Raw genomic sequence first — 24,552 nt, forward strand, 5'->3', positions numbered from 1 at the left:
GGATCCGTGCACCCAGATGATTTTTGATGAGTAATTATGCATGGTTCCCGTTCTCAGGTAGCCCTAGCACCTTCAAATCTGAGAAATAGAGCAATTTCTTGAACAAAAGTAATCCCGGATCCTGAGAGTTTCAATATATTTTAGATTATTTGCCTCCATTTTTTATAATATAAACCCAGGAAGTTTTTGTCTTTACTCGGTTGCCCTTTATCTTCATAATGCCCCCCTCAGCAGACTTGAAGGCGCCAGAGCCTGAACATTGTCCGGGACCAGAATCAGAAGACGCAGGGAAGGGAGATGCCTGTAACGGCTGTCCAAATCAAAATATTTGTGAGTCTCTACCGAAAGGTCCCGATTTGGATGTGGCCATTATCACCGAGAAGCTCAAGAATATCCGTCACAAAATTCTAGTGTTGTCAGGTAAAGGTGGTGTTGGTAAATCAACATTTACTTCTATGCTAGCGTGGGCATTGGCAGCAGATGAGGACCTCGAAATCGGCGCAATGGATTTGGACATTTGTGGTCCATCATTACCGAGAATGCTTGGATCTGAGGGAGAAACCATCCATCAGTCGAATTCGGGTTGGTCACCTGTATACGCAGCCGATAATTTGGGGCTAATGTCAATTTCTTTCATGCTTCCTGACCCAGATTCGGCGATAATTTGGAGGGGTGCAAAGAAAAATGGCCTTATCAAACAATTTTTGAAGGATGTAAATTGGGGTGAGCACCTAGATTATTTGATTGTGGACACCCCTCCAGGAACTTCTGATGAGCATTTATCAGTTAGTACGTACATGAAAGATGCTGGCATAGATGGTGCACTCATAGTGACGACGCCCCAAGAGGTGGCTCTTTTAGATGTGAGAAAGGAAATTGATTTTTGTCGGAAGGCAGGTATCAAAATTCTTGGGCTTGTCGAAAACATGTCCGGTTTTGTTTGTCCAAACTGTCACGGGGAGTCGCTTATTTTCAAACCCACGACGGGAGGTGGTGAGCAACTATGCCGCGATATGAACATACCTTTTCTAGGCTCAGTTCCTCTTGATCCTCGTATTGGTCAAGCATGCGACCTGGGATTGAGTTTTTTCGAGGAACATGCGGACTCTCCAGCCTCAACAGCTATTCTTGATGTGGTTGATCTTTTGAGGGACCAAGTTGAGCTACTGTTAGATAAATTGACCATGGATGAGTAAACCCATAATCTGATATAAAACGTGAATGTTTATTCGTTAGAAGCCTCCTTATTTTTCTCAGTTTTCTTGAAAATTAAACGTCCATGAACCCTTGCAAGACAGGAATATCGCGAGGATCCTGCTAATTTTCAGAGCTTTGAAAGGATTCGTGCTCCAAGCTGTATATATTTAATTCAACACTACACACGCCGTAGCTTTTGATTGAAACTGAAATTACAGCAATTTCCCATTCTCCGTCCCGGATGCTACTCAAATGTGCAGCACGGAGAGCACAAATTCCGCGTGTCTAAGCGATTCAATGCTACGGGCGATGGGGGGAGAAGACTTCTATGAAGTTTCATACATATCAATCAAGGCCTTCAGCAATGAATCATTAGAGAAAATAAGCATTTCGATGATATAACATAGTCATGACTTCTATCTTAATCTTGAGAAGTTTGACAATTGTCGTTGGTCGAATAATTTTAGATTACCCTCCTCCTCGCATCTTGCCGCGCCTCGCATCTTGCCGCGAACTGCGAACCCTATCTCCCTTAATCTACTCTCTCACCCTCATACATCGACGTACATTACCGACAGTGATTCGACGATAAGCTTGAGGTAAATGAACTTCGTTTTCACGAAAGTTCCATCTTTTACAGAGTCACGAGCTCAGTCACTTTTCTCTGATTTCTCAGAACTAAAATTCATCAACCCCGAAGGTTACGATGCGAACATTTTAGCTTGGGAGCATCTCCTATTACAGTGTCTTCGTGTGCATACTTTCCAGTCTAGCATCACTTTACCGGCAGGAAAACTCTCAGAAACACTAGCAAGCCCGCAATATGGACAGCCCAAATCACTTGACTTGGTGGTGAGAACCCTCGTTGAAAACCGTGTACTCATACCATGGTCGGTTTATAAATCACGCCCCATACTGCTTTCTCTGTATGCTGACTTTTTGTCTCCTCGAAGAATTTGGACAAAACTACTTTCAAAATTTGACTTGTCATTTCATTCCCCAGAAACCGCAATTCGTGGCTCACTGGAATTGTACTTGCATATACCAACTCTCATTAGCCGGTCCGTCGAGATTCTCAAGGCTTTGGAAGAATCAGTCAAGTCTCAGGGTTGCTATCTGGCTCATATATTGAACTATGACATGACCCGAAAGCTAATCAAAGGTTTCGACAAAAAATTGTCTGACGAAGATGTCGAAGCGGTACTTCTCTATCTCTCGCGTGATCTACATGGTTTGAGCATGCAGAAGGTCCCAGGATCCAAAAACACATTTGCAATAAAGATTGGCAGTATCATTGACGTCACACCAGAAGATCTTGAAATCCTTGACCTCAAGATAAATATGTTAGAATTGGACACGCGAGCAGCGCTCTTGGAGAAAATTATTTACCAAGATATTCCACTGCGGCTTTCACATCTAATACGAGTAAAAGCACGCGAGATGGTCTTGAAGAATTTACTAATAAAGAAGGCCCACGCCTTGCAGAACCTTGAGCTGGTTCTGGCAGCTTCGAATGAACTTGCTGAACTTTTAAACAAAATAGATCAGGCGAAAGCAAATAAGACTTTGTACGAGTCGTTACTGTCTGCCAACTCTGCTCTCTCTAGTATTAATAAGAAAATATCAATAACCGAAATTGATCGTTTGACTGCAGAGTTAGAAGCCGAAGTGGCGCTCACGGACGAAATTTCGGATAGCTTGTGTTCATCTCTCCAGCAAAATGAAAATGAAATTGATGAGGAGCTTGATAGGATGGAGAAGGATTACAAAGACTCCATTAACCGCAGAGAAGAAGATCTTGGGACACACGTCAACCGTATCCCCACAATTCTGGGAAATCACATCAATACAGAGAGCGAAGGGCTGAAAGATCCTGACATCGATAATTTCTTGAGTACAAAAGTAAAAAACCTCCTGCTAAAACCAGTTCTGCTGCAATTGAACGAGAATGCTGAAGACAACGTCCGGAGCGAGAAAACACCCGAGGTGATTGCTGAGAACTATGTTTAGGTGCAACATAAAAGGAGGAGTTTATAAAACCTTTGCGGATTAATTCTTTTACATAACTATACGAATCATGTGGTTATTATTCACTTAAATTATTACTACTTGTGAAATCTTGATTTTGTTACCCCAAAATTTGTAAGATTTGTTGTGTCAAGTTAAACAACTCAATCATGGGGTCATCATACTCGCCCAGCTCAGCGGTGTTTTTGACATTCATGCTTTGTTGGTTTTCACTTAAGTTCTTGATTCCAGACAAAATTGACTCGTTTTCTTTTATCAAGGCCTGAATCTCGTTGTTGTTAGATTCCAATAACTGTAAGATTGTCCATAACGCAATATGCTCAAAGGTAGCATTTCCGCTTCGTAAAAACCTGATCAAAAACCCGTATATACCCTCACTGGGTTGTGTCCAGTTACCGAGAATATATTTTTCATGCTCGTTTGAGACGCGAGAACACAAGTTAGCTAGTGCAGCAGCTGAATTTCCGCACACTTCACCATTTTCACTGAATGTTAAAGGAATCAAAACATCGATAATGTGGCTTTCATAAAGCTTTGGCTTGAGGTCATCAGCTAAGGCAAGAATAGCGAAACAAGCAGAGATCTCCAGTTGCACACTTATTGGAGCCTTCAACACCAACTCTTTGCACTTTTCAACAGCATTAGCATTCAAAAGCGCCAATCTATTTCTCTCACTTGATGCTGCCAAATTTCTCAATGTTGAGATTGCATGACACTGTATCTCTTCCAGGTCGCTATAGTCCAACAAAGAGACCAATGGCTTTAAGAATCCTGCGTCAATTATTAATGCTTCGTTCAATGGATGTATGGAAATATTCCTGATACAAGCAACAGCAGCAAGAGCTAGTGGCTGATGGTTGCAAGTCAAGAGCTGGACTAAGTAGGGTAGACCCCCTGCTCTCACGATATCGACTTGATAGCCTGAGTCTGAAGCCAAGTTTCTCAAAGCAAGAGTAGCCTGGCATTGCACTCTTGGGGAAGGTGAATCCATCAAACTAACCAACTGGCCAACCAATTTTGGTTCAGTTGCTGCCAATTTTTTCCGGTTTTGATCATCAACGGCTATGTTTGACAACGCCGTTGTGCAGTAATATTGTACATCGGCATCGTCGCTGGACAACAACGAGACAAGAACTGGAACAGCGCCTGCGTTGACCAACTCCTGCCTGTTTTCGAAAGAATGGGTCATATTCAACAAAGCACCGGTGGCATTCCTTTGAACACGGATATCTTTGGATTTTGCCAACTTGGTTAAAGGAATCAAAGCACCACTCTTGGCTATTTTGGATTTGTTTTCATCCTGTGTGGCCAAATTAGTGATACATCCCACAGCGTTACACTGAACCTCGATATTGGAAGACATCATTTGTCGAATGAGAGGTTCGATACCACCCATTTCTGAAATGAGAGTCTTGTTTTCATTGTTAACCGCCAAATTGCCTAATGCCCCACACGCTGCCCTCTGTACTTCCGTATCGTTGGATTGCAAGAGAATTAAAATGGGCTCCAACACGTCTCGATTAACCTCTCGTACGTCTTTCTCTGTGATTTCTGCAAAAGCTAAAGCAGCACTTCTCTGGAGGTCAATGTTTTCTGAGTACACCAATGTCAGTAAAGACCTTAAAGGTCCGTTGCTGAAAAAGTCAACATCAGATCTATTCTCTAGATACTGCAAGAGAGCAGATATGGCCTCACGTTCATTCTCCGCCAATAGGAGTGGTGGATATTTGCTGTCACCATTTTTGGATGACAAGCAGCTGCAACATGCACCCATCTTACGGTTTGTTTGATGGGGTGGTGGCGGTAGTGAGTGTTGTTATTATCTTTTCCCTCAATTGAGCACTCAGCAAACAAAGCTCAGTAATTGCTATATGGTGAAGATCACAGTTATGTCAGTAAGGACGCTTGCTTTGAATAGCCACTTGAAGATAAGTCGAGAGATTTTCAATTTGTCTATGTGATAAGACTATTTTTCTCTATCGTTCACGAACGAGACACAGAAGCTAAGAAGCTTACGGACAATCTAAGGCCACAAAAGCAGAGAAATTTAAAACCCTGAACAAATAATGGGGAATAATAATGTCCAAATAGAGGATATAACTATTGGAATTATTCTAGGAGATATCTTGACTTATGGAGGAAGTTGTTTGCAAGTGATCGGTTAGCAATTCCGTGGGGAGTGATAAGTGTGACTTCATTCACTGGTGGAAAACGTCGCGAGTCGTGCACAGCCAAAACATGTACTCGACCGATAGGCATAAGTCGTGCGCATTAGAAGGAGGGGTTCGGATTGCGGCGTTTCATGAAACTTCGGACTGCCTCGCTTCTTTGTAAAAGCCATTCTTCTCATTCACTCCCATTGACTATCAGAACTTCTTCTGCGGTTTAACCATTTCTTGGTTATAATGTCGTAATTTATATGTATTTCACCGCTTGATTTTTCCTTCTGCTATCCAAGAAAACTTTTTTTAAGTATGAACTGTCATTCAGCACCCTGTGTTTAAATATTGCTAGTAATGGGCATAAATAAAAATAATTTGGCACCCGAATTTGATATATGTCATGGATTTTGTTTTATATCGTGTATCACCGAAACCTATATATGGCCCCATCCGCCATAATTATCTTACTTGAATTTACACTGATTCGGTACTTAAGATCATTCATTTCTTCTCTTATCAGTGTTTTAGTATTATAAATTCCTGTTGTATAGGCAGAATTTTGTAAATCCATTGGAACAAATTGTTTGGAAATTTTGTATCGGTTGTTTTCGTTCTCGTGAAAGACCAAAAGCTCCTGAAAGAAAATGAAGTGATAAGTGTAATCAACAAAAAATACTCACTAATACAAACATTTAAAACTTGACAGAACCAAATGCCATGTTTTATTCTACACTTTATGATGCGTTCAACTAAATTAAATGCGTTGTCAAATACTATACCAGATCATGTATCCCAAGTCGCGTGATATGCTGCAAAAAATGATTCTAGAAGTTAAGGGTTTTTCTTAGTATGATGTATTCATCTCTTTATTGAATATTAGAGTACAGGTTTTATGGACTTCACGGGCCATAGGGGATATGTATTAGTATTTGATCATTGGTTTCCTCAGAACTCTACAGAAGCTCTATCTCATCATTATATACTTTATCTATGAGTCACGTGACATGAACCCTTAAACCCGAGATAATATTCTGTGAGTTGTTTATAATGATATCTGACGGAAGTCTCCGTAATGGAAGTGCATATACTCATATATGCGCTTCCAAGGTGTCAAACTGATACCAGGGACATCACAAAACGGAACTTAATTTATTTTCGTATATTGATCCGATATATTAACTTTCCAATTACGTCGAGTTAGTCTTGATAAAATTATATTGTAAACGCTATTTATTTCTCATTCGTTGACGTGTCTATATTTCATTGTAGCTCATTCTATTTGCACTCCCAAAATGATCTTGTTCTAAGTGACGTTACAAAGCACGTCTTGCAGGTGTCACAGCTCGAAGTTGTATACTCTACTAGGGATTAAGAACTGCAAAAGAACACGAAATAAATTGCGATGTCAAATCAGGTGATGAGGTGCCCTTGTTGGTTTCAAGATCCTCCCAGAATAAGTAGTGTTCTCAAAGATCCTCTGCCAAACTAGCATTGAGTGCCTGGTGTAGCTCGACTGCCAAGTGTCATCGGCCCATCGGTTGAAATTTTTATAGAGCGCCCACATTTCATCCAGGGTAGGAGACCTCCGTCTCTCTGTCTAACTGCAGAAATTCCTAAACTAATTCAACGACTCCATCAAAGATACACCGCTTCTTTCAAAATGTGAGTAATAAAGCGACCAATTCCATTGGATTTGTGGATGTTTTCAAACCCATCCTGCTCCACGAAAGTGAAGAGACCTCACACTCATTGTAGAGCTCGACCCGTGGAGTGACTTAAAGACACAATCTCAAAAAGTCCTGGTACCAGTATCTATATTGTCATAAAAGGCTACAAACGACCCAAGATTGAAATAATTGATATGGTAATTCCTATTCATCGCAAATCTTGTTTATGCAACATCTTCCATAATTTTCGCCAAATATATGTCTTCTTGACCTTCAGAAAGAGTTCCTTTTCCCTACCTCTTAGGCCTCATTGGTGAAAGAACTTCTTGTTACGATCTCCTTCAACTCACAAGCTTTTAGAATAACTGTTTGCCACAAAAAAATGTAAGAGAGTCCACCACGGGTGAGGATTTATTTTACACGTTGGTATGTGGTAGATTATTTTAGAGCTTAAAAAGAAACTCGACCCAAGAGGCACCAATACTTCTTTTAAAATTCTCGCATCGGTAATAATGAGCAATTCGGACCTTAGGATGAGATATTCAAGCTTAAGCCTTTAAGTAAATATATCCTGTTCCAACTTCAAACTTCCAGAAGCGCACCAACTCTGTGGTACTTCAATTGAAATTTCACATAATCAACATATAGTCCTTATTTTTCGGACTGGCGTATTTCTAATTTTACTAATTCCTCTGAAGGTATTCTTTATCACTTTGTATATTTTCTGAAGCTCATTTGATATCACACATTACACGTGATGTCAGTATACCAGTTTATTTTTTATTGTATGTTTTTTGTCTGATTCATCTGGTTTGAGGAACATACTCAACAGATATAAAAGATCTTCAACCAGCTTCCTTATACGTACCTAGTGTCATAACTCAACCCACCCCCTCCGGTTACCCACGACCTGGCAGGCCCTCTTCGCAGACGAGGACTTTTCTTTTCTTTCTTGAAATAAGAGGAGAAAAGTTAAAGGGTATAAAAGTTAAAGGGTATCACTGGAGGAAATTTATTACCCCACCACTAACGAAAATATATTAAGAAAAAACCTACAATAGGTCACAACATGGGCTAAAGTGAGAAGGTGCGAGCACCCATTCACAAACTCCCCCAAAGGGGATATACTCCCCTCAAAACGACGTCTGCCCATAACCAATGCCAACCACTTGAATTGAACTGATGACACCTTTCTGTATGATATTTTTCCCTTAGGGCCCGTGACACTGCGGCAAGACGTACGCCTGTCTTTGCCTCCTGGTCCTTGAACAAATTAAGCCTTACGAACGACTTTAACCAGCCAATTGGGGTTCCTTCGACAATCAAAGAAAGTATCTAAAGGAGCAAGCATCTCCCTTGAGCGCAGTCGTGCTGGAAAGCTGCTCTTTTTCCACCAGAAGTGCACAGTCTCACACTCATTGTAGAGATGGGTTAACTTCTGATCGCTAGAACAACGTTTCAAACACAACCTACATTCAAATCGTGACTTCCAAACTTCATCATCATGAAGGGGAACATAAGAGCCGTGATTGAATAGATGAATGGCGGTGAGATCATTTTGCACCAACCATTCTTGTTTGTAAAAATCTTTCCAAAACTTTCTCCACCTTTTCATCGCCTTCACTTCGAATAACTCACAAAGAAAGGACCTGGGCGGAGTGGCAGAAGTTTCTCCTGTTTGCGCCGGCTCAATGAACAAGACGACATACCTTGTATGGATTCGATATTTTTGGTAGATTCATCTGATTCGAGGAGAAAAACAATGCAAATGATACATATGAAAAGCCTTTGAACAACTCCCAAGTACGTACCAACTTTGCCCACCCCCTTCCGTTAGTCACGGCCTGGAAGGTCCTCATGGGCCGTATCTGTTTCCGTATTGGATATTACGTCATCGACTCCTAGGATAGGTCTCCTGTAGTAGTCGCTTCAACTCAGATGGTTGTAGCGGACTTATGGAGCCCACTTCCTGCGACTCGCCTCGCCTTCTGGTGTAGACCTTGAAGATCGTGGTGACGAACCAATTTAATTTTGTTAAGTTCTCCAATGAGTTGTCGGCTGCATCTGATTGAGGGGGAAAAAGAGCAACAATTTTGGCTTTACCACCCAACCAATTGACGGAATTTTTGTAAAGTATTCAATTGTGTTTCAAGTTAAAACCACTACAACGTGGTAAAATAATATACATACTTTTAAATTATTTTCTTTCAACAAAATTAAAAAGCAAGAAATGGGCGTGTGGTCTAGTGGTATGATTCTCGCTTTGGGAACTTGATGCGATTCTCGATCGTTGCTACTGTTCAAATATGCGAGAGGCCCTGGGTTCAATTCCCAGTATGCCCCCTTCTTTTTTTTTTCTTTTTGCAATTAAATTTCCCGAAACGTTTTTGGAAATGTTGACTGTTCATATTCCCAAGAAAATCTAAAGAATTTTATTTAGCTGATCATACTGTTCTATCAAAATAAATGACTGTGATCATGTACTTCGTTTGTGGGGTTATTTTTTTGGCTTGCAAGTTGCTAGCGCATAAGTGAGTCACATGACCAATATGTGGCTGCAACAATAGCGAGGGTGAGAAAGCCACGTGTTTGTTACTCGAGAGAGGTATAAATAGGGGCACAGGTCGAGGTTGAGGTAGAAAACGCCTTTTCCTTAAGGATTCAGTGACCACTCTAAGCTGGGTCCGTAGTAATTAGTTACTAAAAATATAAATCAAGAATAGAACCGAAGTCGCGTTCTAATACAAGTCTAGCGCTCGCCACCCCAATGCTTCATTGAAATAAGAAAGCGGCGCCACAAGACAAAAGTATGTTTTAAATAGAGTATAATTTAAGTTCACATGGTTGTTTTCGGTCGATGAAGAGTAGAAGGTACTTACACTATAGAGTAATTCAGAAAAAATAGGGAATATGTAAGATCTGAACGAATTCTCGCGACGCCAACATATCCTGCTCGGCGCAGTTAATGTTGCCCCAGATCCCGCGGCTTCCCGGCACCGTGCGGCCCCTACCTCCCGGTCATGGACAATCGAGCGCAAACCTTCGACTTATATCTTGGCAAGAACACATTTCAAGTTCAACTTAGTGTCCATTTACGAAAAAACAAAACATGGGAATCAATAACCCAATTCCAAGAAGCTTGAAAAGTGAGTCTAAGTATGTAAGCTTTCAAAGTGTGCTCCAAACTGGCCAGAAATAAAACTTTGGTACTTCTTTAACCAATCATGTTCAAGTTTTGTTTTGGACCAAAATGCCAAATGCTAACATATGAAGGAAAGCTGCAAAAGTTCTTGCAAGCTTTATTAAACCCAACCAAGTTGCTGGCCCTGAACAGGTGATTCCGCCTGAAGTCTTGAGAAATGCTAAAGGCTTGGCGATTATCACTGTATTAAAGGCCGGGTTTTTATTCTCTGGCAGAGCTGGCTCCGGTGTTATTGTCGCAAGATTACCTGATGGCTCTTGGTCACCGCCATCTGCTATTGTAACTGCAGGTGCCGGGGTTGGTGGCCAAATAGGTGCTGAGCTCACAGATTTCGTCTTTATACTCAACACGAGATCTGCTGTGGAATCATTTGCTCAAATGGGTTCTATAACCTTGGGCACAAATTTATCTGTTGCGGCAGGTCCATTAGGCCGAAACGCTGAGGCTGCAGGTACAGCGTCTTTGAAATCGGTATCGGCTGTTTTCGCTTATTCGAAAACTAAAGGTTTGTTCGCTGGTGTTTCCCTAGAGGGCTCGGCCATTCTTGAAAGAAGAGAAACAAACAGAAAGTTTTACGGAAGCAACTGCAAAGCTAGAAATATTTTGGCAGGCCAAGTAGAAGCCCCTGCTGGCTGTGAACCCCTTATGAGAGTTTTAGAAAGCAGAGTTTTTTCAAACAGGCTTTCTGATGATGACTCTTTCAATGATGACTACTATGATGATATTCCGGACGAATTTTCCGACTCAACTTCCGATTACTCGAGAAATGACAGAGTTAGATATCAAGGATCGCGAAGATATTCGGATGAATATGGCTATTCTGATGATGAATATTCTGACGATCATCTGCGCCAACGGCGCCATAGTACCAATAATCGAACATCCCAAGGCACATCTGCCGGTGGAACAAGTCGTCGCTCTACATGGGAGGATAACATATATGATGGAGGCTCCTCACGAAGAAGAACGAACAGTGAAGTTGACAACCTCGGCAACAGACTTGCAAGTACCAAATTGGCGGGCTCAACTGTGAGCCCTTCTAGGCCTTCTGCAAACTCTAAACCAAATTTTGGTGGTGCTGCCCCAAAGTCATATGCTAATCAGGCTATCGCTCTTTACCTGTTCAAAGGTGAGCAGCCTGGAGACTTACCTTTTAAGAAAGGTGACGTTATAGATATTTTGAAGAAAAGTGAAACCACGGACGATTGGTGGACAGGACGAAACAATGGTGTCAGCGGAATCTTTCCTGCAAACTACGTAGAATTGATTTGACCGGTAAATAAAAAATAATACAATCAACATACAGATACATGATTTGAATTTTTTAAATCACGAATGCCGATTTTTGAATATTTTGTAATCGACCTATATAATCAATATGATTGATACTTCAGGATATTTTGATTTATATCGAGTATGGCACTTGTGTGTATCTTAGATTGGAGGGAAGGTGGGAGCCATACAATATTTAATTGCATCATTTTCAAAACCTAACAACCGGGTAAGAAAAGATCGCGACAGTTCACTAGCATCCATGTCAGTTTGGGAATTCATGTCAAAAGAATTATTGAATAAAATTCACTTATTATCTATTCCAAGATTTTGGCTATTATGAGCCCGGCGGCCACAGCGACATTCATCGAATCTATTGAACTCTGCCCCAACCTTCCTTTCTTCCATCCCACAAGAAAGTCAGACCTCAACTTAATATTGGTCCTAATCCCCGCCCCCTCGCTTCCTAAAACAATCAACATCGGCGCTGCACTCATTATACGAGGCAATTCGTTTTGATCAATGTATTTTCCTGCGACGTGCCGGCGATGATTTGATTTCATATCACCAAGATCATCTTCCCGTTCTCTCGAGCTTGTGCTTACTATACTCCAGCCATTTTTTTTCGCAGAGTCGATAAGCTCAAGAGAACTATTTGTTTTGTAAATTGTGAATAAATCAAGCGCCCCTGCTGCTGCTTTGGCAGTTACTGGGCCAAGCCGTGCTGTTTCAGACTCTGGTACTACCATGAAATCTGCCCCAAGATAATACGCTGATCTCACTATGTTGCCAAGATTTTGTGGGTCAGTCACACCATCCACATAGATTCCAAGCGGAAAGTTTCCTGAACTGGATTGAGCGCTTCTCACTATATCATTCATCCTCTTGATTTCACCATTTGTAGCATCATCGATAAGACTCACTTCGTATGAACCAGAAATTCCATCAAAGTTATTGGTTAAAGATGCAATCTCGGGTAATATTAATGGCTTAGTCTCTAAGACGACACCATTATGAACTCCATTCGAGCTGAGGGTGTTTAATTCTCCCTTAGATTTCTTTTCTACGACCCTCACACCGAATTTTTTAGCCAATCCGAGGATTTTTTCTGTATGCTCCTTTATGTTGTGAATATAAAGAGTGCTAAACGCTTCTCTCTTTCCTGCCGTTAATGCGGATATCACAGAGTGAGTACCAAAGATGTACTCGCATAGTGGGTTTAGCGAGATGGTTTCTCTTCTCGGGCGGTCATAGCTATCTCCTCTTTCGTGCCGTTTGCGTTGTTCACGGAGAAACCTCTGTTTCTCAACTTTCTCGTCGAGTCTTTTGCGTTCCTCCGGGGATATGTTACCGTACTTTCTTATGAAAAATTCATGCTTCGAGATGCCTTTTTGATCCCAAATTTTGATTTCTTTCTTGGCACCACTTGCGTCAAAGTTTTTATCGAAACTTCTGACACCCCCTCTGCTGTCCCTCGACTTGAAGGCAGGTCTGATGGCTTTGAGTATACTACTCGTGTGGTAGTTACGCATGGAATAGAATGATATGGATCTTGAGTTTCCCGTATATCAGTGACCTTCTGCGCGAAGACTTGGTCCGCCATCTCCGACTTTTTTTTTTTTTTTCGCTTTTATCTTCAAACCTGGCACTTTAATAGACTTGAGAAAAACCATAGACGTAATGAACCGATAAAAAGATACAAAATTTGGCATCATGGTCTACGTTTTCCCATGCGTACGCGCTCCAGTCAGCAAAGCTAATTTATAGATGTGGTGAACAGTGTCTAACCACGACTAAAAATAAATAAAGGTCTAATTTCGAAATTTGGTCGCACAATCATGCTCTGTTGGAGACACTCGGAACCTATTGGTGTCCTTCATCAGAATAAAAAGAATATTTCGGCGTCACAGTTGACAGTCAAGACATGCGACATTCCGGAAAACGCAACTTTCAATTTCCTCTATATCCAAATTCAAAATAGAACACCTTTAGTTGAAGGGACTTCGTTCGTTCCATTCAGACTGATGGCCTCTTTTATGGCCACAGCTAAAGCCTTGAATGCGCTTTCGGCTCTGTGATGATCATTGGAGCCCCGTAAACAATCCACATGGATGGTAATAGCAGCACCTTGAGCAAAGCTTTCCAAAACATGAGGGATCATTTCACACGACAAATCACCGATTTTCTCCCTCTTCAATCCCAATTCAATGACAGCGTAGGGCCGGTTAGATAAATCTACAACAGCCCGGCTTAAAGCTTCATCCAAAGGAGCAAAACCGGACCCGAAACGCTTCACACCTTTGACCTGTCCTAAAGCCTTATGGAAGGCCAAACCCAAACTGATACCCACATCTTCCGCTGTGTGGTGATCATCAATGTGCAAATCACCAATACATTCGACAATCAAAGACCAGCCAGAGTGCTTCGCAAGTGCATGAAGCATGTGATCCAAAAATCCAATTCCCGTTTGGACATTTATAACTTGGGACAGGGTCTGTTGAACTGCGTGTTCTTCGAAAGTTTGTTGGGTGAGAATAGACTTCTCCACAGCAATATGACCCCCATCAAGTGAAAGAGCTATTTGAATTTTAGTCTCATTCGTATCTCTGGCTAAAAAGGCAGATCTTCTAGTTGATAAAGACGACATTCCGATTTTTGTAAATAAGATATCGATGACAAAAAACGTAATGCGTACTGGGTCAGATTCGCAGTTGGCTCCGCGTGAAGAGTCATTCGACATTTCATGACCGTCATCAGGGAATCCTGCTGAAAAAAAAAAAAGTAGAACAATGTATGTTATTGCAACATTTTGCCAAAATTTTCAAATGATTGCTTCTATTTGATTAAAAATAATAAAGGGAACTAATGTGAATTATTTGAGCCAATGTAAATAAAAAATACTCACTGCATTTTTTAGATTTTTCCATTCACAAATGTCAATTTGTTTTTACTTCACACTTTTTAAATTGATGAATTAATGCTTACAATGTAATACTATCATAAAATTCTTGAAAACTATTGAAAAAATGAGTCTTCATTGGTCATTGAGTAGCACAAGTTTTTGATCAACGCTTATTCCGGTTCTAGATTGACAGAGGCCGATCCCTTCCCGTTTCCTTGCCTTACATGAGATCGCGCGTGCTGACTGTACAGCATATGTTTAACCTCTTAGATAAGATCAAAAGAACTTGACAGATTGCAGTATCAACCCGGATAAAATCGTGTAACCAGAAGCAAAATGCTGAGTACAGCTGCATATCAAAGAACAAAAGTCATTGGGCGAGGGAAATTTGGCGTTGTATACAAGGGTTACCATAAACAAACAAAGAAAACCGTTGCTATAAAGGTTTTGGATCTCGACACAAAATACGACGAAGTGGTAGATGTTCAGCAAGAAATCCAGTTTCTAGCCGATTTGAAGAATTCACCAAACGTCACTCACTACTATGGACTGTTTTTAGACGACACTAAGCTATGGATCATAATGGACTATTGTGAAGGAGGTTCCATGCGGACCTTGCTTAAAGGAGGGTTGTTTGAAGAGAGATATATTGGTGTCATTGTCCGTGAAGTATTGATGGCACTTCTGGCTGTCCACAAAATTGGTGTTATACACCGTGATTTGAAAGCAGCAAATATTTTAGTCACGAATGAAGGACACGTGCAGCTTTGTGACTTTGGTGTAGCAGCGCAACTAACGGCTAACTCGGCCAAAAGAACTACAATAGCTGGTACACCTTTCTGGATGGCTCCAGAGGTTATACGAGAGGGTGATCATTACAATTTTAAAGCGGATATATGGTCATTGGGAATCACCATTTATGAGCTTGCGACAGGAAATCCTCCTTACTGCGACAAGAGTGCGACGTGGGCAATGACAATGATAGAAAAACAAGCACCGCCAAGACTCGAAGGCAGAGAATATCCTTCAGCTCTCAAGGAGTGCATCGCACTTTGCCTAGATGAGAGTCCAAATGAACGTCCATCGGCAGATGAGCTATTCAAGTGCAAGCTTGTGAAGCAGTACAAAAGCCTCCCTACATCCACTTTGAAAGAACTCATTTCAAGATATCTCCTTTGGAGGGATCACCACTCATCGCGGGAATCACTTTTCATATCCAGCGGCTCAGATGATGAAGTGACAGCGAATTCTGATCGTCTTCTGGTGAAGTGGGACTTTGATTCTTTGAGCTCCAAGGAGTACATAGTGGCTAATGACATTAACACTTACAATGCTAATGATCACCCCAGATTTGATTCCGAGGAAAATGAAGATGATCAGTACACAATGACGGCAGACACAATCAACTGCAAGTATCAGGCTCCTGAAGCACGATTTAATGATGTAATCACGAGCCGCACACATCTGTTTAATAGCCCCACAACTGGTGGTAAGACACCAGAGGAGCGAACTCGATCTTCAACCAGTGGTATGAGAAGCAGCTCTATTAATTTGGTCACAAATAATGTGAATCATGTACCAAAATCTTTAATATCCCTTTTCGAAGAAGAAGACTCACCAAATATGGAGCCATTTACCTCGGGCAGCCTTCAGTTTGAAGTGCCACGTTTGCCAAGTATGTCAGCCCCTGACTCGCTTTTATTGAATTCTCCGACGATTGAAATTCCAGATATGGAAAGTATGTCTCGAATTGGGCTAGAACAAAAAACTCTGTCTCAGCTGAACTTGGCAGCTTTTCGTTCCATCTCACGACACCAATCACCCCAAAATACATTTCCCAAGCTAAATAAGCCTCCGGCCTTGACATCGCAATATGGCGGAAATAGCTCTTCAACAAACAGCTCGCGACAGCGCAAAAAAACGATATCAAACTCCGGAAGTTCGGTATCAGCTGGTACCAAGACCTCTCTCGAAGAGACGCAAGGACCTCAGACGCCACCAAATGTTGCTGATAATATCGGTAAAAAGACACCCTCTCCCGTTTTTACTTTCAATGGTTCCTTCACAGATTCTTCCATAACCAATAGTCCTTCAAAATCGATGAGACCACTTCAATCAAGCAACAATCCTATGCTTCAGCCTATTAATTTTAAGTTGAATTCAGATCATGCCTCAAGTAAAAATGTGAACGTTGCAACTTCACCAACCAATGTCTCATCGACAAACCATACATCAAGTGGAGCATCTATGGCATCCAATTTTTCGTCCATGATGTCTATGTCTGCACAAGCGAATGGGGTTACTACGAAGCCCCAATCCAAAAAAGAAAAACCCTCCCTCAAGATACAAATGCCTGTTCCTTCAAGTTCGCACAAAATTGTTTCAATGCTAGGCAGCGAAGGCTCGGAGTTCAAGCGCCCCAATGACAATGTGAACCAGTTTGGCATAAACCCCGCCTTGGTCTCAAATGTTGCTTCCATGACACCAGTCACAGAAAAGGATAATCAAATTGAAGAACAAAATGATGGCAAGGATAAAAGTGGAGAAACTATTCAATTTCAGCGACAAAAGAAAAGTGCAATGGCCACACCTGGCTCAAAGTCAACTCCTTTATCATCGTCTTTTCCGATTCAACCTCCTGCAGGTGGAACGTTTTCTAGACCCAATGTTTTTTCAGTTCTGAAGTCATTTTCCAGCAAAGAAAATCCCAAATTTCCCATCATTCCCTCTTTGCATGGTGACTTGTTCATGGACTCTACGCCAACTAACAAAATTGTTAATGAGCTAGAGAATATGGTTACACTTTTTATTCAGGGTCTTGAATCCTTGGAAAGTTCCTTGTGATGAACAATGTGTAATTTTCCCCTACCATGCCTAAGAACAAATACACTATGTAGTCAAGACCAATTTTCTTGTCTAACTTTAACAGCCATTAGCCAATTTTTCAAAAATTGTTGTATAGTGGATTTAAATTCTTTGACGCAATATTATGCATCACCTACAAATTTCGCACGTGATTACTACATAACTTGAATGCGAAAGTCAACAAACAATATGGTGTTCTGTTGGATTGCTAGCAGTTGGCGTACTCGAACAAGATGACAGCAAGAATGAGGCGTAGAATAACCACAGCAAAGAGAGAAGAGATTGAAGCAGAACAGAAGATATTGGATAATACCATTGTGAGGCCTTTTACGACCCTAGAAGACTTGCCTATTTCATATAATGAGCCACCCAATGGCCATTACGAAGACATACTCAAAAACCCTTTAACCATTAAAGACTCTGCCGTACTATATAACTCTCTCATTAGATCAAGAAGTACCTACATTTATCATGCGCCAATGTTCAAACTCCATTGGGTTAAACAAACAGCGTACGCAAAGAAGTTGGCCGAAATGGATAAAGAAAAACAAAAAGAAATCTTAAGAGACCGTGAAAATAAGCGGAGGTTTGCCAAAGCTACGACAAATTCATTGGAGGCCCGTACTAGAACACCCGTCTTGAGCCCAGAAGTGAATGCCCGAGATGTAATGTCGAAGTTATGCGAGTCATCCATCACCTTGGGCCCACATACAATGGATATTCGAATTTTCATAGCAAAAGATTCACGGTCAGAAAAATCAAGAGCTATATCTGAGCTTTCAAAGGTCGAGGGCACAAGTCAAGGGAAAAAGGAGAATGTTGTTTCTGATGTAGACGCGGGGAAATGTCTGTTGAATGACGTATCAAGTAAAGTGGAAGATGCGTCTGTAAAACAGCCAACTTCTGACAGCGCGTCTCTGAAAACTGAGACAGGTGAAATATCAAAACAAGATAACACCAAATGTTCAGGTCATATTGACACTGCTGGGAATCTCACGACTGCCGAGGTTGAATCACAAAAGTCGAATGATTCTTGTCAGTCAAATCCTGAAACTGGCTTTTCGCTGAGTAAAGAATATGCAAATACAGAGCACGAACTGAAATCCAAAACCCCTGAGTATAAGCCCGAGATCACCCGCGAAGTGAAGTCTGCGGGAGAAGATGCCGACGGCCTGGTCAGGGGTAGCACAGCTCATACAGATCCACACGAGACTAGACAGGAAGTCATTGAAATCCCAAAGGATCAGAATAGTGCTTCCTTTTCTTCTGTGGCACCGAACGGCACAAAACAGCAGCTCACGACTGATAATGAAGCGCGCAGTTCTAGCTCAAATAATGTGTCGACCGCCCCGGACTCGCATAATGCCGCCATTCACACGTCAGCTCCTAAAAATTCGACATCAATGAGTTCTGTGAAACCATCCATGTCACACGCATCTCCTTCAGTACCTACGGCTCCTTCTAAAACCGGCCCGACACCTGTTGCTCGTCCCTCACCCACAAATCTCCAGTCTATTGATAACACAATAATGATATCGAATCTCAATGCCATAGCAAAGATTGACCTTTCTCTAAATGATCTCATGAAAGAGGTAGCTCTGGGGAAAGCTTCGGAGGTGCAAATATCGCGCTTCAAAAGATATATTGAAAGAGCGAAACAAATGGGGCCACAACCACATCACGCTGAGCTTTATTTTAATCGCGGTCTCTCTCTTCCACCAGATTTTCCACGTCCATACCAAACACGCCCAATGGTTGAAAAAAAGGCGCCACCTAAACAAAAGGTGTTCAACCCCATGAAGCTCACAGCATTTCAGGAAAAGTATCTTAACAATGCAACATTGGTGTTTGAATTTCTAGAAAACCCCAATGTGCGTTACATTATACCGCAAGAATCGATCTGTGAAGTACTTAAACCCGAGTTCCCAATACCCAAAGATGCAGAGGTAGGAACAGAATATAACGATATTTTAATCAGCCACATGTGGATACACAACATAGATGAAATGGAGAACTACGAGATTGAATGTGCAAACTACAAAGCAGAGGTTGAAAGACAAAAACAAGAGGAAGAGCACGATCAGAAAGGGAGCTTAGAAGATGATAGCGCCAAGGTGGAAGTCTCCATTGATGGAGAGAAGCACTTAAGACCCGAAGCTAGAAGCTTGCGAACAAAGAAAAAGACAGTTGCTTCGAAGAAGAAAAAATCACTTTCTCAACCGGTGCCTCCTCACCTCAAATACACCACATTCTCGTTCACAATCCATAACATTCCATCAAGGTTCGTTCCCATTTTCAAAAACAGCATGAAACCCTCAAAAGAAGTGCACAAGCGCATGGAAAATATTCTCAAGACTGGTACAAGAATAACGAGTTTTTATCTTTGGTATCAAGTTGATGCGAGATTAGACGAAGCTTTTGCTGAAAATCTCAGGAATATAGCGGTGGCGGAAGAAAAGAAGATGACTGGGTTTCTTCCACCAGTTGAACCTAAAAAGAGAAAACCAAGGGACTATACAAACTCAAAATCCAAAAAATCAAAGAATACACCACTCCCAGAAGATAAAGCTTCGCTACTGCAAATTCTGAAAGAAGAGACACAACTCGATTCGCCTAATTTGAAAGCAGAACTGAACCTCATGTCTTAAACAACACTCTCAAAAGATGAAGGCCTCGGGAATCCGCAACAGGAGTTCACACGGTAGTTAACAAAAGCCGATCGGGAAATTTTATCGCCAATTTTTTTTTGAAAAGTGGCATCTTTCCTTATAAAGTATATACTATATACAAATGTTCTTCAACTTCTAGATCTTGGTGTCAACCCCAAAACATTCTCCAAGAATGAGAATTCTTTCTGACTTCTTTCTGGCAAGCTTCCGAAGTTTGGATTTGAAGCAGGGTATCTGTCGGAATCACTGTCCAAATCGGATCTCAGCATCCATGAGCCAACTTTGACCCCGTCAGCTTGTAATCTCACAGATCCATTCGCAGTAATCTCGGCTTCATTGACTTTGAATGGAAGAACAAATTGTTTGGGATGTTTCCCGGGAGAATTTTTCGCGTAATTAGCCTGCAACAAAGTGGTTTTTTCATTGACATTAGCCACAAAGCCACCAATCGTAGCCTCTCGCTCCCCCAGAAGTCTACCAGGCACTATGCTTCCGTGTTTAATTCCATTAGGTGAGTTTATGAGTCTACCTCTTTGAAGGTAAGAGAGACCAGCGGTACCCTGTACGCTGCTCCTAGCACCCGAGGCTTTTGACCTGTCTTGTGGCTTGATCATGTCTTCCAAGGAATTCTCCCGCCTTCTAACAAACTTAGATGTCGAGAAGAACTCCTTGAGAAGAGCATCAAACTTCGATGGGACTTTTAACATGAAAGACTCAGGACTATTCTCGAGTACCCACTGCTTAAAATTGGTATAGATTTCTGGATTTTCAGCCATCGCCTTTTTCACATCCAATAGCGAGGCATTTCGGTTCATGTTGAGTTGCGTGGCGATACTTTCAGGCATATCCGACTTTATTCCTTGCAATGATTTTGAATCTTCCCAAGCAAAAAGCGGATTTGCCTTATTGTATGACTTTTTTAAAACAACTTCGGACTCTTGAAAACGCAATCTTGTGTAAAGCGGCCCAGCACGTTTTTCTACATCAGGCATACTTTTAGCACTGTCAATATCATTGAAGGCAATGTGTGACACACCAACTTGTTTGGGTAAAGCTGTTTTCATTCCATAGTCAGACCTCAATGCACTGCTTTTTGGGGTGTAGATTATTTGATGCGTGGGTGATGAGGTGCTTGGTCCTCTGACATTTTTACTCAATGGTAAAGCAACCTGCGCCAACTTGGAGTGCTTAAATAACCGAAATAATTCTTGGTTATTCATTTTCGTTGGCTGCCCCGAATATACGTCAAAGAAATTTTTTCGGCACCCTCTTGTTAAAAAGCTGATGCACGGGTGCAGAATCTCACACTTGCGCGTCGAGGGTGTCAGACATTGGCGGGGAGAGGCGTGCCAAATGTATCAATGTTTTTGGGCGAAAATTCAATCAAAAGTGTGGTTGAACTTCAGCAAGCATAAGTGAAGGTAATTCCAAATTTCTCAAACTCTGGTGAATGTGTCTTTGAATTAAGACGGATTTTTACACCCGCACTCACCAAAAATTCTTTGTAGCGGCCTACCCAAAGTAATTTCAACAATCGCTCGCTAATACTGGTAGAGCCCTTGATCACACTTGAAAAATTACTCTTCTTCACTAGCTTTTGAAAAGCTGACATGACTTCTTGACCAGCTGGATCTGTTCGACTCACATGCTCGAGGATGTTCGAACTTATGAGAAAATGGTCGTTTGAATGTTCTATTGGATTAATAAACCGCTTGTTTGTAGGTGAAGTTGGATTCAAAATCTCTGATCTTATCGGGCTGTTCCCAAACAAAGAGGAAGGTGCCAACATTTCATGGTGTATAGATGACCCTTCAAAGAATTGATTACTCGACAGCTGCGAAGGTATCTTTGAAAAATTGAATAGTTCAAAGCCCAAGGATAGGTTGCTCGCATATGAAAACCAATTGAAATCGTACTTAGAGCACACTGTAGAGGAAACTGATGTCTTGACGTTGTATGTTGAAGATACATGTCCTAAAATTGGGTTACAGCTAAGAGTCATTGTAAGCGGTTTTCCTGTTGAAGTAGAACGAGTGGAATATCGAAATGCAGTAGATAAGCCAGGGCTCATTGACATGGCGGCATACCACACTTCAGCTCCAACAGACACAACAGAATTGTCAAATTTGGGCAAGGCTGTCATTTGCTGGCTTCTTGGTGACGACCCAAAATTGTAAAGACAGCGAAATCCCATTAATGCCTCATTCGTCGAGTAAATATACTCTCGTGAAAACCTCGGTGCATTCTCTTGAAGATAAACAATCATCGTACCATTTCTAACAAGGTGTGGGTTATTAATACACTTTATCAAAAGTTGGTATCGAGTCAGAAGTCTTTTGATCACCATAGCCTCGAGTGCTGATCCGGGGAAATACATTCTCCCGTAAAGCAATGAGGCTTTCTGAAAGCTTTCTGTTACGCCGGTCCCTTCGGTGGTAGCTGCATAGGGCTCGATAATTCGAAACCCCGCTATCGCGTCCTGAAGGGAAATGTCCTTTGTACCATTGGCACATTTTAGGATAGTACTCAGATAGAGGTATGAAAGAGAGCCATTCACTGATTGATAATTCAGTAGAGTCATCGAAGATGCCAGGTTAGGAGTAGCATGAGACGAAATCTCTAACTTACCTCCTTTTGGAATCAGAAAATCAAGAAGCGCATTGGACGTCGCCAAAATGTTGGAATATATGTTATCTTCATTCCATCCTGTTGTTTTGTTAAAACATTTGAGGAGATGTTCCATATGGTTATACATCGAAGTCAAGACAATCAATTGGAATATCGAAGCTATTGCATTGTTGTAAACGCGCTTTGCGGGGACAGATGTGAGCTAGGTTAAATGCACTCTTAAATTCTACATAAATGACAATAGTACGAATGATAACTTTTAAAAGCATCACCTTGTTCTCATTAAAACCTTCGATCCTTTGGGAAATTGAAGCTAGTCTACACCAGTCTTAACAGTCCTTTCTACCTAGTAGAGTTTTTAACATTTGAGCTGTGAAAGGAAACGATTTTGTAGTGTTTGCGTAAAGATATAAAAAATCCTTTAAATAATACACAACAGACGCAAGATAAACGTGATTTTAAATAAACTTGAAGACTTTCTTTTTAGGCTTAGAAAAGACGTATTATGGATGTCTACTGCTTTACAAATCAATTTATTTATCTGAGTGAAGTCAAGTCACTCAAATTTTTAATCAAGTCATCAATTCCCGGAAACTGTGGTCGGAGCAAGTCTGCTTTTTCTCTCACAGACATGCTGTGCGCCCCGACATTCTGAGGTAAATCAAGAAGCTCGGTCTCGTCAGCCAAGTAAAATATCAAAAACTCGATGACTTTGAAATGCAAATTTCTTTGACGAGAAGTATCACTTTCTTTTGTACTAGTTTCACATGAATTAGCTGGGAGGATGCTTAAATGATGAATGAGAAGCTGACAGCCGTTGTTCGCTTCGAATAAGCGCACGTTCTTCAAATTTTTCATGAGTATGTGAATAAATAGCGACACAAAGGAGATACTTAGGTCCTCCAGGATCGCTGAGGACTTTGAATTCAAAAAAGAAAGCATTAGTGCCATGCTTTGACCGCGACCAAACAAAGCTCGCGACTCAGGATGTATGAGAAGAATCCCGCTAAGAAGGTAATTGGTTTTGATAAGCACATAGTCGTCAATCTTCTCCGAAGATTTTGAGAATGTAGAATAAACCAGCATAAAACCTGAGGCCAAATTATATTGAAAGTTGTTTTGAAGAGCTATGAGCGAAGCCAATTTGTTATCAAGAAAGCTGGAGCGGTGATATTTTCTTATGGATGGGACAAATGACTTAAGAAAATTCTCCAAAGAGTCAAGGCCTCGGCTGATTTTTTGGTGGATTCGTGAGTTAAGGTGATCAAGGATTCCCTCAAGATCCTTTTCCATAGCGCTTGGAAACCAGTAATTGCTAAAACAAAAACAAACAAACAAACAAACTGGGTCTCGATGAGTGCCGGATAAGGAAGAAGTGAGACCTCTTGTGACGGGGACTGCGTGCGCCGCTCGCCGTGACAAAATGGCAGTCTTGTGATTCCGTGCCAAGAGATGCAAAGTGCCTCGTCTGAATGACAGAAAAAAAAGCTCCTCTTTCTTAATTTTTTTTTCCAAAGTTCATATTCTAAGCGAGAATAAAGTGGCATTCCAAAAAGAAGGACACTTTCTCCGGTCCCCACGTCTCTGCGCTTGAAGACGCGTTTCCAGGAACAAGTTACATTTACGTGGCATAAAATTGGCAATTTATCCCAGGCTAGTGGTTAAATAGCAATGAGGTTTTTGCGGAATTCGTAAGATAATATTAGAATTGAGAATTTTGAGAATTGAGCTATTTAATTCGCCATTCTTGGGAATATACGAATTCAGGAAAGTATCAGCCGCTGCTGAACGTTTCAGATTCACTCCGGCGGGCATCCGTGCATCCCCATACATACCCGCATCCGCAGCACAGATCAAAGATAGCAAGACCACACGTATCACCATGTCCATCAAATCACCACACACAATTCAGTCACAGAACCCGTCACCCATTACACCAACGAGAGGAAAAAAAAAATAA

General features: G+C 41.4%; 12 protein-coding genes and 1 non-coding gene across 13 annotated transcripts; 6 read left to right on the forward strand and 7 right to left on the reverse strand.

Annotated features, from left to right (window-relative positions):
* Nucleotides 1–218: 218 nt before the first annotated feature.
* Nucleotides 219–1,196, forward strand: METBIDRAFT_35134 (Mrp/NBP35 family ATP-binding protein; the record flags this gene model as incomplete). Its single annotated transcript, XM_018856574.1, has 1 exon — nucleotides 219–1,196. The coding sequence occupies one exon, from the start codon at nucleotides 219–221 to the stop codon at nucleotides 1,194–1,196; it is 978 nt and encodes a 325-aa protein (XP_018713351.1).
* Nucleotides 1,197–1,743: 547 nt separating this feature from the next.
* On the forward strand, nucleotides 1,744–3,503 carry METBIDRAFT_29449 (uncharacterized protein). Its single transcript, XM_018855404.1, has one exon. The coding sequence runs from the start codon at nucleotides 1,801–1,803 to the stop codon at nucleotides 3,205–3,207; it is 1,407 nt and encodes a 468-aa protein (XP_018713352.1). The 5' UTR covers nucleotides 1,744–1,800; the 3' UTR covers nucleotides 3,208–3,503.
* On the reverse strand, nucleotides 3,326–4,999 carry VAC8 (protein anchor; the record flags this gene model as incomplete). The annotated part of the gene is made up of 1 exon (XM_018856585.1): nucleotides 3,326–4,999. The coding sequence occupies one exon, from the start codon at nucleotides 4,997–4,999 to the stop codon at nucleotides 3,326–3,328; it is 1,674 nt and encodes a 557-aa protein (XP_018713353.1).
* A 3,054-nt stretch (nucleotides 5,000–8,053) lies between these two features.
* METBIDRAFT_29451 (uncharacterized protein) lies at nucleotides 8,054–8,981 on the reverse strand. Its single transcript, XM_018855405.1, has one exon. The coding sequence runs from the start codon at nucleotides 8,667–8,669 to the stop codon at nucleotides 8,328–8,330; it is 342 nt and encodes a 113-aa protein (XP_018713354.1). The 5' UTR covers nucleotides 8,670–8,981; the 3' UTR covers nucleotides 8,054–8,327.
* A 305-nt stretch (nucleotides 8,982–9,286) lies between these two features.
* METBIDRAFT_t4 lies at nucleotides 9,287–9,397 on the forward strand. The gene has a single exon. It is a non-coding gene; the product is annotated as a tRNA-Pro (tRNA).
* A 766-nt stretch (nucleotides 9,398–10,163) lies between these two features.
* On the forward strand, nucleotides 10,164–11,528 carry METBIDRAFT_76032 (uncharacterized protein; the record flags this gene model as incomplete). Its single annotated transcript, XM_018858464.1, has 2 exons — nucleotides 10,164–10,210; nucleotides 10,328–11,528. The coding sequence occupies 2 exons, from the start codon at nucleotides 10,164–10,166 to the stop codon at nucleotides 11,526–11,528; spliced, it is 1,248 nt and encodes a 415-aa protein (XP_018713355.1).
* A 159-nt stretch (nucleotides 11,529–11,687) lies between these two features.
* On the reverse strand, nucleotides 11,688–13,280 carry METBIDRAFT_93982 (uncharacterized protein). The gene has a single exon (XM_018859378.1). The coding sequence runs from the start codon at nucleotides 13,058–13,060 to the stop codon at nucleotides 11,846–11,848; it is 1,215 nt and encodes a 404-aa protein (XP_018713356.1). The 5' UTR covers nucleotides 13,061–13,280; the 3' UTR covers nucleotides 11,688–11,845.
* Nucleotides 13,281–13,500: 220 nt separating this feature from the next.
* Nucleotides 13,501–14,175, reverse strand: HIS3 (imidazoleglycerol-phosphate dehydratase; the record flags this gene model as incomplete). The annotated part of the gene is made up of 1 exon (XM_018856709.1): nucleotides 13,501–14,175. The coding sequence occupies one exon, from the start codon at nucleotides 14,173–14,175 to the stop codon at nucleotides 13,501–13,503; it is 675 nt and encodes a 224-aa protein (XP_018713357.1).
* A 591-nt stretch (nucleotides 14,176–14,766) lies between these two features.
* KIC1 (putative serine/threonine protein kinase) lies at nucleotides 14,767–17,274 on the forward strand (the record flags this gene model as incomplete). Its single annotated transcript, XM_018856650.1, has 2 exons — nucleotides 14,767–15,896; nucleotides 15,957–17,274. 2 exons carry the CDS (start codon nucleotides 14,767–14,769, stop codon nucleotides 17,272–17,274), a joined length of 2,448 nt encoding a protein of 815 aa, XP_018713358.1.
* Nucleotides 17,275–17,528: 254 nt separating this feature from the next.
* METBIDRAFT_22569 (uncharacterized protein) lies at nucleotides 17,529–19,772 on the forward strand (the record flags this gene model as incomplete). Its single annotated transcript, XM_018855174.1, has 3 exons — nucleotides 17,529–17,881; nucleotides 17,924–18,412; nucleotides 18,476–19,772. Coding segments are annotated over 3 exons (2,139 nt in total), but the record flags the coding sequence as incomplete, so codon positions are not given.
* Nucleotides 19,773–20,092: 320 nt separating this feature from the next.
* On the reverse strand, nucleotides 20,093–21,184 carry METBIDRAFT_9229 (mitochondrial 37S ribosomal protein bS1m; the record flags this gene model as incomplete). Its single annotated transcript, XM_018859338.1, has 1 exon — nucleotides 20,093–21,184. One exon carries the CDS (start codon nucleotides 21,182–21,184, stop codon nucleotides 20,093–20,095), a length of 1,092 nt encoding a protein of 363 aa, XP_018713360.1.
* Nucleotides 21,185–21,366: 182 nt separating this feature from the next.
* On the reverse strand, nucleotides 21,367–22,719 carry MDM10 (Mdm10p; the record flags this gene model as incomplete). Its single annotated transcript, XM_018858465.1, has 1 exon — nucleotides 21,367–22,719. One exon carries the CDS (start codon nucleotides 22,717–22,719, stop codon nucleotides 21,367–21,369), a length of 1,353 nt encoding a protein of 450 aa, XP_018713361.1.
* A 254-nt stretch (nucleotides 22,720–22,973) lies between these two features.
* METBIDRAFT_29459 (uncharacterized protein) lies at nucleotides 22,974–24,333 on the reverse strand. The gene has a single exon (XM_018855406.1). It carries the CDS (start codon nucleotides 23,883–23,885, stop codon nucleotides 23,130–23,132), a length of 756 nt encoding a protein of 251 aa, XP_018713362.1. The 5' UTR covers nucleotides 23,886–24,333; the 3' UTR covers nucleotides 22,974–23,129.
* Nucleotides 24,334–24,552: the final 219 nt, after the last annotated feature.

The sequence above is a fragment of the Metschnikowia bicuspidata genome (assembly GCF_001664035.1).
Source record: "Metschnikowia bicuspidata var. bicuspidata NRRL YB-4993 chromosome Unknown METBIscaffold_1, whole genome shotgun sequence".
Taxonomy (NCBI): Eukaryota; Fungi; Ascomycota; class Pichiomycetes; order Serinales; family Metschnikowiaceae; genus Metschnikowia; species Metschnikowia bicuspidata.

Excerpts from the sequence above, each read along its gene's own strand:
- METBIDRAFT_29449 (XM_018855404.1), top strand. The coding sequence starts at position 1,801 with ATGAACTTCGTTTTCACGAAAGTTCCATCTTTTACAGAGTCACGAGCT.
- METBIDRAFT_29459 (XM_018855406.1), bottom strand. The coding sequence starts at position 23,885 with ATGGAAAAGGATCTTGAGGGAATCCTTGATCACCTTAACTCACGAATC.
- METBIDRAFT_93982 (XM_018859378.1), bottom strand. The coding sequence starts at position 13,060 with ATGCGTAACTACCACACGAGTAGTATACTCAAAGCCATCAGACCTGCC.
- METBIDRAFT_29451 (XM_018855405.1), bottom strand. The coding sequence starts at position 8,669 with ATGAAAAGGTGGAGAAAGTTTTGGAAAGATTTTTACAAACAAGAATGG.